General features: G+C 40.7%; 1 protein-coding gene across 8 annotated transcripts in view; it reads left to right on the top strand.

The window, feature by feature from the left end:
• The window catches only part of LOC133399151 (zinc finger protein 609-like), a 147,164-nt gene that overhangs the window by 35,923 nt on the left and 93,773 nt on the right, over nt 1-17,468 (top strand). For 3 of the 8 annotated variants that reach the window (XM_061670396.1, XM_061670394.1, XM_061670391.1), the window contains exon 2: nt 13,890-14,776. The exons of 2 other annotated variants lie outside the window; for them this stretch is intronic. In XM_061670396.1, coding sequence (XP_061526380.1) covers nt 14,018-14,776 — 759 coding nt within the window. In that variant the 5' untranslated portion in view covers nt 13,890-14,017. Of the gene's footprint in view, nt 1-7,894; nt 8,228-13,889; nt 14,777-17,468 lie in introns of those variants that run through there. 3 more of the 8 variants (XM_061670392.1, XM_061670393.1, XM_061670395.1) reach the window with 2 other exon arrangements.

The raw sequence follows: 17,468 nt of genomic DNA, 5'->3' as shown, positions 1-17,468 counted from the left end.
AGATCTGTGAAAAAGGGCAAGCACCATGGGTGTTGCACAACCCACATGCCTTTCGCTCAATGACAATCACACTGGGACATTTTACTCAGTGGGGCCTTTTTCAAAAGGGCTTGGATTGCAGTTCCAGCTGAGGGCAGTACAGTAGGTCAACTGCTGATAGAGTTACAACTCTTTTTGAAGAGGTGTTGGACAAATTAGACCCCACAACCGTTTTCACAGTCAAACAGGGAAAGCTGCATCTCTTCACCCTCCAAAACGCGCCATTGACTGTTGTTCCACTGGACACTCATCTGTAGAAATAAGCAAGCACAGAAATGAAATGATCCACCAGTTTTATCACAAGTTCCAGAGGTCATGTGAATGATCTAGTGATTCTTTTACACAGGTGATGCAAAATAGCTGCATTATAGCCATTACAGTTATAAACCAATAGGATGCCTTTGCCTTTTACTCTGAACCCAAGAGAGGCAGCATATTGCTGCTACTTCACGTTCTTGTCCTGATTGTTGTTGTTGTTGACTTCACCTGCCTCCATCCTATGTCAGCGCTGTTTATGCAGAACAGTGACCAGGAATTTTAATTATTTATGAAATTTCGCTGCTGTTTTATGCTGTTTCTAATGTGAATTAAGTATTGTCTACTGCCAAATGAAAGCTTTCAGTACGCCAAATAGTAAAAAAAAATTCGAAAACATATTTTTATTGCTTTTTAATACATACTGTACATACCTCCTAAAGTTAGCATTACCCAGTCCTGGACTACCTCTATGGATGCGTGTACTGAGCTGACCTCTGTCACGGAGGTCGTGTCAAGCTGGACAGGGGATAATTGTGTAAGGCAGGTCAGCCAGCTACACTGACAACTCAGAATTTTTATTGTTTAACATAAAACAAATTGAAAAACAGACAAACTCTAATCATCGTTCCGAGATGACATAGCTCCACATCCAGCAGTTCATAAACATTGAGTTCGGGAACGTCACAGTACAAGGAAAAACAAATGGAGTAATTTGATGAACTGAATGAAGACTATAGGCTATAGAACCTAAAAGAAGATAAAACACTTTTGTAAGAGAGGAAAGTAGACCATATGTGGGTGAAGTTCATTGCATCCTTAGATTTTTAGATGTCAGCTGAAGTTATATCAATAATCAGTCATTTTTTGCTGTTCCTTTTTGTGGAAAAAAACACACACAGACAAACATGTAATAAGCACTTGACAAGCTTTTCTCACGAAATCCTAGGCATGAGTTAGATTTTGCTGCTGTGCACACCCACTTATTTTCTTCCTCATCTTAAGTGTAATTTGATTTATGTTGCAGTTATGCTGGTCAGCCAGCCATGTCACTGCAGCATTTGTGACGTCAATGCAGCATTTGTCACGCAATGAAGTTTACAACGCTTAATGCTCTACTAAAAACTGCAACCTTTTAAAAATATGACTAGCAGGATAAACCAAGCTTTTCTTAAACTTCTGAAACAGTTTAGAAATGTTTTTAAGTTTTTAAATGGTTGGTTCTGTAGCTTGTGAATTACTTTTAATTATGCTAACAGTCAATGGAAAATCCAATTGACGGGCTAGCTAAAATGAGCCTTGGCTCACATGGAGGAATTTCCCTTCAAATAACTAGGTACGTTACTAAACCTTTCAGCATACCTGTGTATCATTAGATAAAGGAGTGATACAAATAAAATGAATAAAATGAGCCCTAGTTTGTAAGAATTTGATAAAGAGTAAGGATTTTCTGCCACTTTTTATGTCGCAAATCTGCCTAAATTTTCTTGCCCAGAAATGAATGTAAATCATTTGGAAATTTGTGACCGAAACCTTGACTCTTTGGTAAAAAAAATAAATATGTTTGTTATTGTTATTTGAAAATTAGATGTTTAAAAAGGCCATTTTCAGATTTTTAAATGGCGTCCGCCCGAGCCATCTAATTTTCCGGCTCAAACTAAGAGCAAGTGCATCATCAGATTTACTTGAAACTTTTATTATTACTCGTATTTATTCAGGTGCCGAGATATTTGATGTTTGATAATGCCGAGATATTTGATGTTCCCAGTCAGAATAGGAAAGTTTGGATTTTGTCCGCAGGATTCCATGAGTTCGTCGCTATAGGGAGTATTATTGATTTTGACCAATTGATAGCATATTCTGATAATTGTAAACATTTCTTAATGAGGTTAAAAAACTGTTTGAAGTGATGCCTTGGGTTCTTGTAAATAAAGGATATAATCTGCGTAAAGATTGATTTTGTGTTCTGACATAGGAGTACAGATACCTTTTAATATTAGTGTTTTACCGTATTGCTATTGCCAATGGTTCGATAAATAGTGCGAATAGCAGAGGTGAGAGAGGACATCCTTGTCTTGTTCCTCTTTGTAAAGTGAAACTTTGTGATGTGACTCCATTTGTGCTGACACTTGCTTTGGGTGAGTTGTATAATCAGAATCGTCTTTATTTGCCAAGTATGTCCAAAAACAGACAAGGAATTTGTCTCCGGTAGTTGGAGCCGCTCTAGTATGACAACAGACAGTCAATTTACAGAACACCTTGGAGACAGAAAGACACTATATAAGTCACTGAAGCCAAATTTCTGAAGTACATCAAAAAGACCAGTTAACTTTGTCAAAAGCTTTTTATACATCTCGTGACAAGACAGTAGTTTTTACATTATTACACTGAGACATACTTAATAGGTTTATCAGTCGCCTGACATTGTTGGTGGAGCTCCGTCCTTTAATGAAACCTGTTTGGCCAGAATGTATTAACGACGGGATAATTTTTTTTCTAGTCTGTTGGCTAAAGCCTTAGATATGATTTTCAGAATCAGAAGTAAATGAAGATTTCTTCAGTTTTCAAATTTTTGGAATTCCTGATTTTGTGGGTTTTATGAAGTAAAATCTTCCCATTCCTACAAATATATCGAACTCTGGATCTTTCAGTCGAGAAGTATTAAAGCACCAGGTTGGAGAAGGTATGTTTGATTCCAGTTTGAGGCAGAGGGAAATTGGAGCATGATCGTTAATTATTATTGGATGTATTTTGGAAGTGCTGGTTTGAGCAGTTGAGTTATTTGTGAGAAAGTAGTCAATTATAGAGAAGGAGCGGTGAACTGAAGAAAATAAAGTGTATTGCCTTTTTGTATGTTTTATTTATTTATTTTTATTCTCCATATGTCGGCGAGTCCAAAATTGTGCATATATTCATCTAATATTCGGGAAGACTGATTGTTTGGAATTTTGGGAATTTGAGCGGTCTATGGTTGGATTAAGTACTATATTAAAGTCACCACCTATAAAAATTGTTAAATTAGTTGACCAATTGGTCAGATGTGAAAAAAATGTGTGAATAAAAGTTAGATCCTCAATATTAGGGGGGGTTTACATTAACTAGGTAAATAACTCGCAGAAATATGATGTCTAATGGAACTACTGGATGGAATTACTGTGTAGCTGGTAATATGAAGTTGTGTTAGGAGATATTACATATTGAGGTATTGAATGTGTTGTATGAGTTCAGCATAGAAAAAACATGGAAACAGAAGACAAGGGAATATATCACGAGTTAAACATAATAGCACAAGTAGCATGCACATATATATCCGTACAGTGGGGCAGAGAGGGGTGGAGTGAGCATTCGGTAAATGGGGGGGGGGGGGGGAGGGGGGGGATACCATAAAGAAGGGGAAAAGATGTACCAAAGAGAAACATAAGTCAAAAGAAAACAAGGGAAATGACCCATGTCAGTGAGTAGAGGGCGCAATAGAATGTGCACAATTCCCTTTTTCTTTCTAAACAAATTACTACACGTTTTTTTCTACAGTATATACCAAATGTTAGAGCATACTTGAAAATAATACTCATCTATTAGAAGAGCCAAGGGGTGAATCATGGAACAGTTGACTGTCAAATTATAGTTTGTCCACAACTATTGAGGCGCGTTTTTCTTGTTGCCGGTAATTCTTCATTAGAAGGTACAAGAGTTTGCGTCGCTCGTTGATTTCACTTGGAAACTGGTCATTCATCCCAAACTGCGTACCCTTCAGCTCCCATCCTTTTGACTTTACAAAGACTTTCTGCTGGAAATGTTCAAATTTGACGATGATTGGACGGGGATGACTCCCTGCTCACGGTCCTCCTCGCATGTGTCCTCGGTGGAAGGTGATGTTAGTGAGTGTCTCAGTCGGGATTTGCAGTGCTGTCCACAAAGTCTTTTTACTTGAGCCTCTTGATTATTAGGTGTACTCTCAGAAATGCCGGAAAAGATGAGGTTATCCCGAATGCTTCTTAACTGTAAGTCTAGTATTGCTTCTTTGCTTTTTTGTTTTTGTTTTCTTTTGTGAGAGCATCTACCTCCTTTGTCATCGCTTTCATGGCTGACTGAAGTTCAGCATTGTCTTCCTTTAGCTCTCTGACTTGTTGGTGCGTGAACTCAGAATTAGAATCCGAATCATAATCATCTTTATTTGCCAAGTATGTCCAAAAAACACACAAGGAATTTGTCTACGATAGTTGGAGCCGCTCTGGTACGACAACAGACAGTCAATTGACAGAGAATACTTTTGAGGCATAAAGACATTGACAAAAACAGTCACTGAGCAATAAAGTGTTGCTAGTTATCTGGTAATGCCGGTACAAATTATTATTATTATTTTTTGACAATTGTGCTAAAAGATGCAGAGTCCTCTAGCACTTAGAGCAGTTTGAATTACTAATATAGCAATAGTCCGGTGCAATGATCATTGTGCAAAGGGCGCCGAGACTTCAAGGAATGTATGCAGTTTAAAGGGACTAGTAGTGCGATTATCTGGGACAATGTTGATTGTGCAAATGTTGCAGATACTCCTCAGTCAGTGTGCAAGTGGTGCAGATGCTACTCATGAGTGGCCAGTATTGGTCAACAACAGATATGTAAATAGTGCAGCGTGGCGAGACTACGACAGTGAGTGCATGAGTAATATATAATTGGCCTGACAGAAATGTGACAACAAACTCAAGACAAAAAAATTTAAATTGGCAACATGTTGCAATGGAATTGTAGGTTAGCTGAAGAAGAAGTTGATTGTAAGAAGGAAGAAGCTGTTGGAATGTCTGCTAGTTCTAGTTCTGGTTGTCATTGATCGGTAGCGCCTACCTGAGTGGAGGTGCTGGAAGAGCCGGTGACCGGGATGTGGAGGGTCCGAGAGGATTTTGCACGCTCTTGTTTTAGTTCTGGCATCGACAATCTTTTCAGCAGTTTTTATTGTCCGTTGCAGTCGGAGTTTGTCCTTTTTTGTCGCAGCACCACACCAGACTGTGATGGAAGAACACATGACTGATTCGATGACCGCTGTGTAGAACTGTCTCAGCAGCTCCTGTGGCAAGCTGTGCTTTCTCAGAAGCCGCAGGAAGTACATCCTCTGCTGGGCCTTTTTGAGGACGGAGTTGATGTTGATCGCCCACTTCAGGTCCTGAGAGACTGTAATTCCCAGGAACTTGAAGGTCTCGACGGTTGACACAAGGCAGCTGGACAGTGTGAGGGGCAGCTGTGGCGAAGGATGCCTCCTGAAGTCCACGATCATCTCTACAGTCTTGAGCGTGTTCAGCTCCAGGTTGTGTCGGCCGCACCACAGCTCCAGCCGCTCCACTTCCTGTCGATATGCAGGCTCGTCACCGTCTTTGATAAGGCCGATTACAGTGGTGTCATCTGCAAACTTCAGGAGTTTGACAGCCGGGTGCGTTGAGGTGCAGTCGTTCGTGTAGAGAGAGAAGAGCAGCGGAGAGAGGACACAACCTTGGGGTGCCCCAGTGCTGATGCTGTGTGTGGATGAGGTGGCCTCCCCCAGCCTCACCTGCTGTGTCCTGCCCATCAGGAAGCTATAAATCCACTGGCAGATAGCAGGTGAGACGCTGAGCTGGAGAAGTTTGGAGGAAAGGAGTTCAGGGATGATGCTCACGAACAGGTGTCCTTTTCAAATCTGCAGTAGAAGGTATTCAAGTCGTTGGCTAGTGTGCTATTGTTTTCAGCTTGGGGTGGTTGTCGCTTGTAATTGGTCAGCGATTGGAAGGCATGCCAGACTGACTTAGAGTCGTTAGCGTTAAACTGTTTTTCCAACTTTGCTGCATAGTTCCTCATTGCAATGTTAATTTCTTTAGTCAGCTGGTTTCTAGCTCGATTATACAGGGCCCTGTCCCCGCTTTGATATGCGTCCTCCTTAGCTTGGCCAAATTGCTTATGTTTGGCAGTCAACCACGGCTTGTTGTTGTTGATTGTGCGAAATGACTTTGTTGGTACACACACCTCTTCACAGAAACTGATATAGGATGTGACTGTGTCTGTATATTCATCCAGGCTGCCAGCTGAACAGACACTCCAGTCTGTGCAGTCTAAACAGCTTTGAAGTTCCATCTTTGCTTCATTGGTCCACTTTTTCAGTTTTCACTGTAGGCCTCGCTTTTAGGTTCTTGCCTGTATGTCGGTATTAAGTGAATTAAGCAGTGATCAGACGAGCCCAGGGCTGCACGAGGTTTGGCACGGTATGTGTTATTTTGCGTAGTATAGCAGTGGTCTAAAATGTTATTGTCCCTGGTAGGACAGTCGATGTGCTGCTTGTATTTAGGGAGTTTGTGGTTGAGTTTAGCTTTGTTAAAGACCCCGAGAATAATGAGGGGTGAGTCCGGGTGTTTTTTTTCAATTTCGTTTACTTGTTCGGCGAGCATTAGCAGTGTGGCGTTCATGTTAGCTTGAGGCGGAATGTAGACACCAGCGAGAATGAATGATGCGAATTTACGAGGCGAGTAGAATGGCTTACAGTTCAAAAACAGCAACTCCAAATGCGGGCTGCAGTGTGTGCTGAGCTCCGTGACGTCCGTACACCATTTTTCGTTGCTATAGTAGCATATACCGCCGCCTTTTGTTTTCCCCGATGATTCCATGTCCAAGATGGTTTTGAGCTCCTTAATCTCCTGCTGTAATAAATCGAGAAGTGATAGCTTCTTGTCAATGGAGGAGAGGACTTCAATATGGGCGTCGGGTGAGCTGGGTAGTAAATCTTCAGTGCTCGTGGACGAGTTAGCCTTTCGTCTTTTCAGCGGATTGCTGTGGTCGTCATGGTGGGCTCCGCTAGCTTGCATGACGAAGCGAGCGAAATATCCGTCGATGAAATCTTCGAGTGGCTCCACAATGGTATCTTGGCGTCAGCAGGGATTTGAAAAAAACGTAATCAATAATAATCAGATCCCTAATAAGAAAAAAACAAAAATGGATGAGGAGGAAATGAAGTCTCGTGGTTGCTGATCTGATTTTGCAGCGTAGCCGCCAAAATGTCATCTGGGAAATCTCGCAGTCTCTCGCGGTGTCCGAGCATGCCGCACGTCACAGCCCTCAGCGACAAACTTGACAAATCTTTAATGGAAGGGTTTCTGAATGGGTTTTTAAATGTGAAATGTAAATGTAAGCATGAGATTTATTCTCTGCTTCTTTTCATTCAATTTTAGCATTTTCATTAAAACGTATTATTTTTCTTTCATGTAATTAAATATTTTTAACAAATAAAAAAACATATCGTACGTGAGCAAAGCGAAACTGATTCAAACAAAAAACTATCGTGTGGATCTCAAAACTCTATAAAATAGTGCAAAAGAACGCAAATAACATGACAAATAACACAGTTACCGCTGAAGTTGTTCTGTTCTCCTCACGTAGCAGTCCAGCCTTTCGAAATCCATTGGTGATCGTAGATTATTTCACGCTGCTCCACGCTTTTAAGTTCCACTGGCAGACCTCAGAAAAGGATGATCTTCGCATGCGGCCAGTTTTTGTGAAAAGATTTCTCGCCCCTGGTCATCCAAGCCTCCCACTCACCTCTCAGTGTCGCTTTAAAAGCATGAGTCACACTGATGTCCAGTGGCTGCAAAAACTTTGTTGTACCTCCAGGAATCACAGCTGGAATTGATTTTGATCTCTTGATGGCTGTATTCACAGAATTATATGGGTCCTCATACGCTCCAAAACAAGCAATGCTTTTTTCCGGTGAAAAAATCCTCCCGGACGCCTACTGTAACACTCCGTCTGCCTTTCAGTTATTAAGCTTTCTGTCATCCACCCTTTTTGTTAAGTTTAACAACTATGCCTTTTGTTTTTTTTCTTTTGGCACAGTCCTCCGCTTAAAAATCACCATTGGTGGAAGATTTTGTCCGGAAGCGGTGCAGCTCAACACACGTGAAGTGCGTTCTCTCGTGGGCAGGTACGTGCAGCAGCTCGATTTCCCTCCTGGATGGACAGATCGATGGCTTTTAACTTAAAAGCTGCATCATACGCGTTTCTTCTTGTACTTTCCATGATGAGGGTGTGGGGAAAAAAAATAAAAATGTTGCGTTCGTGCGTGTCGTGCTGCGTTTTGCGTTGAGCGTGACAAAAAGTAGTATCGTCTTCTTCTACACGCAGAAGGCATCTGCGCATGTCCAAACCCTAGTGCATTATGGGAAGCGGTCATGTTTTAAGCATTACGTTCGGACAAGTATTTGTTGTACGTTTAAACAAGTTGGACCTGTCTTGTTTTTGCACTTATTGCGACCCCTGATAGCCGTTAGCGAAAAAAAAATCAAAATTTTAGCCGCATCGTTACATAGGCCGCAGGGTTCAGAGCGCACGAAAAAAGTAGCGGCTTGTTATCCGGATAGTACGGTATACGCGTGTGTATGTGTGTATATATTTTTTCCTCATTAATGTACACATAGCACCCGATATTGACTGCAAAAAATGTAATTGTTGAAGTTTTTGCAGATTTATTGAAAAAGAAAAACTGAAATATCACACAGCCGTAAGTATTCAGACCCTTTGCTGTGACACTCATCTATTTAACTCGGGTGCTGTCCATTTCTTCTAATCATCTTTGAGATGGTTCTCCACCTTCATTGGAGTCCTTACAGCTCACAGTGCATGTCAGAGCAAATGAGAATCATGGAGTCAAAGGAACTGTCTGAAGAGCTTCGAGACAGAATTGTTGCAAGGCACAGATCTGGCCAAAGGTTACAAAAAACCTTCTGCTGCACTTAAGGTTCCTAAGAGCACAGTGGCCTCCATAATCCTTAAATGGAAGACGTTTGGAACGACCAGAACCCTTCCTACCCTAAGCACGCAGCTAAAATAATGGAGTGGCTTCAGAACAACTCCGTGACTGTTCTTGAATGGCCCAGCCAGAGCCCTGACTTAAACCCAATTGAGCATCTCTGGAGACACCTGAAAATGGCTGTCCACCAACGTTCACCATCCAACCTGACAGAACTGGAGAGGATCTGCAAGGAGGAATGGCAGAGGATCCCCAAATCCAGGTGTGAAAAACTTGTTGCATCATTCCCAAAAAGACTTATGACTGTTTTAGCTCAAAAGGGTGCTTCTACTAAATATGAGAAAAGGGTCTGAATACTTATGGCTGTGTGATATTTCAGTTTTTCTGTTTTAATAAATGTGCAAAAGTTTCAACAATTCTGTTTTTCTCTCAATATGGGGTGCTGTGTGTACATTGAGGGGAAAAAAATATTTTAGCAAACGGCTGCAATATAACAGAGTGATAAATTTAAGGGGTCTGAATACTTTCCCGACCCACTGTATCTATCTAAATGACAACACAAGTAGATCAAAGCAACCTGGTTTGATTCAAGATGTGGACTACTTTTCAAAAGTCTGCAGCCTTTCTTTAAACACTGCTTTGTTAACATTTTCAATAGCTACAACTCTTTGCAATGGTAATGTTATTTTGTATATAATTTGAGCATACGTGCACCATATTCACATTTGTATTTGCATTGTTGGGCAAAGGGTTACACAATTTCAAGCTGACACAAAACGGGAAATGTCCCACCGTTTTTCTTGTTCGCAGCTGAAAAAATGGGGTGGGAGGGTTGTGTTTAAAATATATTTTGTCCTTTTGAGGTTTAAAGTTGTGTTGTCTTTGTTGTGAATTCACACAAATTCGACATATCAGCTTGTTGGTGTTCGTGGGATGGCAGCGTTTGTCTGGCTTGATTCCAAAATGTTCCCACATCATCGCGGTGGCGTTAGGCTTTGCAACTAATTCCATTAATTGCTGTAAGAAAACTTAGCTTTGTCTACCTAACCCCCCGCACGTATACCAGACCCCCTGCACGTGTGTGTGTGTGTGTGTGTGTGTGTGTATGTGTGTGTGACAGAGAGACATATTTGAGTAAAAGTAAAAAATGTTTTGTATATATGATGAGAAATCATTAATTCTATTATATTTTAAGGAATTTATGGCACTTTAACATTTTTTTAGTAGAACGATAGAACTTCATATATCCAACCCCTGTGATAGGGACAGGGTGAAAACTGTAAAATACCACCATAAAACTGCTCAAAAAATGTCAAAATATACTAATATTAACATGAAATTTTAGACAACACTTATAATTAGGCAGGCCCACTGCTGGTTATTGAAAAAATCTATTTAAATATATTTTTTCTTTACATTTTACATCAAGGACACGAAAAGGCCCGTAATCCAATAAACACCCATATATACACACATGCACAAAGACATGTGCACAGCCAATCAGCCGGAGGGTCCCCGCTCTTCACTATCTCTTGATTGGTTTAGAGATCGTGTGTCTGCTCTCAAGTCGCAGATCCCCCTCCCCCCCTCAAATGACTGGGAACCTGTACGCACTGTAGTTTTTTTGGTTTTTGCACCATTCAGAAATTTGCCGCATGTGGGACCAAATTAGTCTCACTCTAGAGTTCTGTCTCATCCCAAAAGAATAAATAAATCATGCGCCGGATTTCCAGCACCATGCTAGAATACTAAACCATGCGTCCGGAGACGCAGCTTGATCGTACTTTATGCGTCCTTGCTAATTTTTGCGCATCTGAGACGCGGGATGTAACCCATTAAAAAACACATTTGTTTGAATTTTTACACTTACATTTGTATTGTAAGTGTAAATGTGGACTTTGTTTTTGGGTGTTTCACTACTCACATTTCATGTTAGCTTCGGGATTAGCATGCTATGTCTTGTTGAGTTTAACAGTATCTGTCACGAGTTTTTCGCCACCATGGAGGCGAGGATTAGTTTACCTTAGAGGAGAGAATCTGCACTGCTGAAGCAAGCGCGGCTCATAACTGGTACGAAGGCAAGCTCAGAGGAAGTTAGCTTAGCGCGCTGCGTAGCATCCCTTCCACTCATGTGAGCAGCTGGGAAAGGAGGGAGGATGCGTCCTTTTTAAAAAAAAAAATAAAATAAAACAACTCGAAACTGATTGGTTTGCGTGACCTGTCCACACATATATATGTGTGGGCAAATACTATACGTGGTTGATGCACAGATTCTGTCAGTCAGGAGCGCTGCAAAAAAATAATAATGCAGCTTTGGCGATCACATGATAAGCCTGTTTTTTGTTGTTGTTGTTATTTATTTATTTTTTTAAAGTTGCCAATTTACTTCAGTGGCCCGCCCAAGTAACACATGTGAAGGGGAAACACCAAACATGGATTGAGAACTTCAGATGCCTCTAAAATCCTCCATAACTGATGAAGTGATGAAAAAAAATTATATCTGAAGTATGTGACCTATTTTACTACCCACACTGCTTTTCTCACAAATAATGTTCCATTTGCACTAGTTCAATGGTGTTTTTAGGGCAAATGACGCCGTTAGAATTGTCACAGTAATTTTGACGCGTCGACATCTTCGAATCTTTGGCGAAATGAGTCATTAGTGGATATTTTTTTACGGAAACTTGTCAGCCAATCAGAGAAACGGTTCCCTGAGTCGCAGACAAAATGAGACGGTCGAGGAGATATGTTGAGAAATAATTGTTTGACTGTTTTACTCAAATTTGAAGAAAAATTTTTGAGAATATTTTCTAGAGCTGATATCACACAAAAACATTCCCCAAAAAGGCAATTTTGCTACAATATAACTCAAATTCTCCAGAAGCCATTTATCCAATTTTCAAAATTCTTGCTGTGTTGTACTCAGGTTAAAGTGGCTGTTCTAACTAGACTAAGCATTTTGACAGACTTGTCATTTTTGACAAATCTTCTCACATTGCTAATTTGATTCCGAAGTTTGAATTGGCTACTCCACAACCTGCATTTCCCTCTTTTTTTTTTTTATTATTATCATTATTATTATTATTTTTTTTTTTTGACCATTCAGAATGGATGGACTTGCGAGTATTGATCGAGTAGTTGTCCTGCTGCATAACCCAAGATCCCTTGAGCTTGAGGGCACGAACTGATGGCCGGACTTTCACCTGCAGTATTTTCTGGTGGGCAGCAGAATTCCTTTTTCCATTGATCACAGCAAGTTGTCCAGGACCTGGCTGAACAAGCAAGCAGCCCGAGACTATCACACTGTCACCACTATTTGACTCTTGGCATGATGTTCCTTTGATCAAATACAGGAATTAGCAGGCATTATGTAGATCTTTTTTTGTTAGATCTTGTAGCCTACTTTACTTTCACTGACGTACTAATTAAGTGATTTCTTGATTCAACAAATTTGGGGTTAATCGGACCCGGTGTGGCCAGTGAAATTGAATTCAGCTTTTCAAAAACTGTGGTTAATCACAGTTGACTCTGAATTTAACAAGTGGGGACACTAACCTTTTCACATAAAGTCAGATAGGTTTGGACCCCCCCCTCAATAAATAAAATGATTATTTAAAAACAGCTTTTTTTAAATTTATCTTTGGGAGATATTAAAATTGGTTGGATGATCCAAAAAACTTAAGTGTGATAAATAAAGAATACAAATCAGGAAGGGGGCATTTACTTTTTCACTTCACAGTAGAAAAATACACCCTTTTTTTCCAGCTATAAGACCAAAAGGTTTGTCGTAATTTGCCAGTTCAATACAGTATTTGTTGCATGTGCAGGGTTACTACCCATTAAAAATATTACATAAGCAGGTCTATGTTTATTATTACACCCACTGAACTGTCAGGGTTTGATATCATTTTTTTTTTCTCAATTTCCATGTTCATTTGTGAGACACGCCATTGCTTAACACTGACACACATTTATTGACACCTTAAGAAGGTTTTTATCCAAAACTGGATCTAAACAATCTAGCAGATAGCAACAGATGGATTATTTTCTAACTAAACGGATTAACTGATGCATCGTAACCATCTGGTGTTAAAGTATCAGAGTTCCTATTCCTGTCAGTAGTGTGCTGAAATTAAACACTGTACATATTATGGTTTAACAAATGGTTGTGAACAATATACACAAATATCTCAAACTTTGGCTTATCTAAAGACATTGTCAACATAGCAAGGTTTTTATGGAGTTCATATTCAATGTTCCATATTCTTTTCAGATTTTAACAAGTCACAATAACTAAATGGTATTTACCAGACTGGATATTTGTTTTAATTGTATTTTATTTATTTAAAAAAAAAAAAAAAAAAAAAAAATATTTTAACCTTAAGTGCATATTTTGTCCAACAATTTTGATCTTTGCCATAAGCCCCTTTATGTATGTATTTATTTATTTATAAAACCTGCTTATGCAAGATTACCAGTGTCATCTTGAGTTGGAAAAAGCACAACTCCATAAACAATGTGGGAGTTTATCAGTATTGACACTAACAGCAGTGCTTTATGAAAATACAGCCAGTCATTCAGAGCAGTGGGGCCACCTTCGCTGTCAAAGCAGGAATTAGGCTACATTTCCCACAGTTGTCATGGTAACTGTGGGAAGTGGTTATGAAGAAAGGGTTTCTGTAACACTAGTGGGTAGTATCATAGGGATTTGTGCTGTGATCGTCTCAGAATTACTGTCTTATATGAATGCCTTTGTAACCAATTAAATGCTAGGTTCTAGATGATTGCTGTCTGAATTATTATATAGAATTGACTGTTGAATTGTTTTTCTTTTCAGAACACAATGTGGCCAAATGGAACGGGAAGGATTAGACCGTGGAGATTCTTTAACCCCTGCCCCTGAGTCCCAACCGACTGAGATAGCGTTGGACCTCACTGAGGCAATCCTGGGCCGTTCGCACTAAAATGTCCCTAAGTAGTGGCACTGCAGGCGGGAAAGGTGTGGACTCGAATGCGGTGGACACTTATGACAGCGGGGATGAATGGGATATCGGTGTTGGAAATCTGATTATTGACCTTGATGCTGACTTAGAGAAGGACAAACTTGAGATGTCTGGCACCAAGGACGGTATGGCGGCACCACCTAGTGCAGTAGCAGCTTTGCCTGACAACATCAGGTTTGTTAGTCCAGTATCTGGCTCTCAAGGCAAGGAAAGTAAATCCAAATACAAGCGCAGTAAAAACTCAAAAGACAATAATAGCAAAGCTTCAACTGGAGATGGGGGTAAAAAGGAAATTACAGGACGGACTCAATGCGAGCCAACTGGCACAGCAGCGAGTATAGTGGTTGCAGGCAACAATTCGACCTCTGGGAAGAACATAGAAAAAGGGGGCAAAACCTCCAGAGGTGTTCTGAGTGGGAAAAAGGACAAAGAAGGGGCTACCAGCAAAAGTAAAAAGGACAAAACAGACGGAGCAGCAGTTGTGACAATTGCCGCAGTGGAGAAGGAGGTTGTGTCTCAAGTCCAAGTTGCACTGGGGAACTGTCGTAATACACCTTTTGAGGTCACACAATCAAAAGACTTAGTAGAAGCCAATCAAATTGGGAATATTTCTCTTGAGCCTGTTGGAATATTACCAGCATTAACCACAAAAACTGAGCCAGAGGAGATTGAAAGCAGTAATAGTGAATGCAAGACCTTGAAGAAGGTGAAAAATGAAAAGGTATGTTCTTTTATTACTTTATATAATGCATGGTTAATGTAAAGTTCTTTGTCAAAGTTGACTTGATTTCAGGGCTTTATTTGAGATTTGTGGAGTGTCTTTGTTGTTGGTTGATTTTTCTTTTTTTGTTTTTGTTTTTAGTATTATATATTTTTACTGTATACACTTTGTATCTGTAAATGCCACTGAAGCTTTAAATAGCCATAACAATAAAGAATAAGAGACATTTTAATTTTAGGTCAAGCTGCCATATTCTATGCTGTCTAGCCACACTCACCCCTACCACTACCTTACAGTTGGTAACCTCCTTCAGATTACATCGTCTTCACAAGATGTAATCCACCTGCGTGCTTCTACCTCCACTCTTGTAGGTCACCCTATGTTCGTGCCTCTTCTGGAAAAAAGTGTTCACTACAGCCATTTGCATCCTTGTTGCAAAGTCTACCACCATCTGTCCCTCCAAGTTCCTTTCCTGGATGCCGTACTTACCCATCACTTCTTCATCACCCCTATTACCTTCACCAACATGTCCATTACAATCTGCACCAATTACGACTCTCTCTCTGTCTGGGATGCTCAGAACTACTTTGTCTAGCTCCTTCCAGAATTTCTCTTTCACCTCAAGGTCACATCCTACCTGTGGGGCATACCCACTAATCACATTACACACAACACCCTCAATTTCCAGTTTCAGCCTCATCACTCGATCTGATACTCTTTTCATCTCCAAGACATTCTTAGCCAACTCTTCTTTTAAAATAACCCCGACTCCATTTCTCTTCCCATCTCCACCATGGTAAAAATAATTTAAACCCTGCCCCTAAACATCTACCCTTACTGCCTTTCCACCTGGTCTCCTGGACACACAATATATCAACCTTTCTCCTAATCATCATGTCAACCAACTCCCGAGATTTTCCTGTCATAGTCCCAACATTCAAAGTCCCCACATTCAGTTCTAGGCCCTGCGCTTTCCTCTTCTCTTTCTGCCGAAGAACCCGCTTTCCACCTCTTCTTCTTCTTTGACTTCGACCCACAGTAGCTCAATTTTCAACGGCGCCCCGGTGGCAGACGTTGTTAACCCGGTTGTTAAGATGCCTCCTTGAAGCTTCCCTGGTGAGGTGTTACGGGCATGTCCTACCGGGAGGAGGCACCCGGGGACGACCCAGGACTATGTCTCCTGGCTGGCCTAGGAATGGCTTGGGATACGCACGAAAGGGCGAGACAAAGTGGCTGGGGAGAGGCAAGTCTAGGCTTCCCTGCGACCCATCCCCGGATAAGCGGAAGAAAATGGATGGATGGTCTGTTCAAATTTCTGGCTGTCTGACTCGATAACGATGATACCATCACACAGTACAAATACTGCTGTTTTCTTTTATGTTCATGTTCGGCTACAGAAAATTGTCCTCAAAATGTTTCTTCCTGGCAGTCTGTTTTTTTCCAGAGGATCCATTTGTATCTTTTGTAGTTTTTCAATATATATTCTCAGAAATGGAAAGTAGATTTTTCCCTTTAAAACTGAAGCACTACATGGTGCCAAAAGTTGACAAATCACATCTTATTTCCTTTTTGGGTAACATAATTTGAACATTCACATTGTTATACTAGAACAATATATAAAGATCTGTGTAGCTATTCAGTCATGGAGCTGATCTATCACAGTCTATTGTATGCCTTCAAGCACCCTATTCATGCTCTCACAATTTCAAAGACAAGAACAGGGGTGTTCTGAGGACAGTTTTTGTCTGTCATCGTGTTCCATTCTTAATCCCACAAGCCCCAGATATGCCTGTTGGAGCAGTGTGTGGGGGAGGGAGTTTGTGCAGAGCACGCCTTGATCGTTTTACTGCTACTTTAAACCTAGCAGGGGGGATGGTGTGTTAGAAAGCCTATTTGATTCCTTAAATCCAGGACACCTTGCCTTGTATTGTTGATTGTCCAAGGACATTTCAAGATGATGTTTGCATGGGCAGCCCCGTAGGTATTGGATCAGTAATAGCATTGCACAATAACTATCGGGACCGTTAATTATTGACCAATATTGGGGAAATAAGACATCATACGGATCGGTCCAATCTTGGAAAAAATGGACCGATAAAAAACAGCCGTCTCATTCAGGGGCGCGCTGGTCGCCAGCGGCTGATGTTGCATTGGCTTGTGACAGTCATGGATATTTTTATAAAAATTTTTGCCCACGAAACCGAAAATAGTCACTATCCAAAGTAAATTAGCATCTAATCACCAGCACTTAATGAAATTGCGATCGTTCAGTGACTGAGTTCTAACTCCAACACTCGTGAGTGTTTACGACCCTCGGCCAATGAAGCAGCGGACTCTCATAAGAGCGTAAACCAACACAGGAGGAATCAGAGTTTGCTTAATTGGACACTGAAACGTGGTTGACGGGGTGGACTAACAGCTAAGCTAAAAAGTAACCACTACAGCACGCTGCTCCTGTTCATCTTTCTTTCCAGCATTCGCTGACTAAACAATATATTAGATTATCTACAAATGGAATAAAACACACTACAGCCCTCCTTCATTCGGCAGAACCAGCGCGACCGCACATCCACAAATGACTTGCGTCGTGCGACCTATTGCTTGGCATTGCTTGGCAATAGGTCGCACCCCTTGCCTCTGGGACTTTTTGCTCAGCCATAAATTTAATTGTTTTTAAATACACATTACCATT

Source organism: Phycodurus eques, chromosome 2 (genome assembly GCF_024500275.1).
Source record: "Phycodurus eques isolate BA_2022a chromosome 2, UOR_Pequ_1.1, whole genome shotgun sequence".
Taxonomy (NCBI): Eukaryota; Metazoa; Chordata; class Actinopteri; order Syngnathiformes; family Syngnathidae; genus Phycodurus; species Phycodurus eques.
Note: the sequence above shows the minus strand (reverse complement) of the source record. Positions and strands in the feature narration are given on the sequence as shown.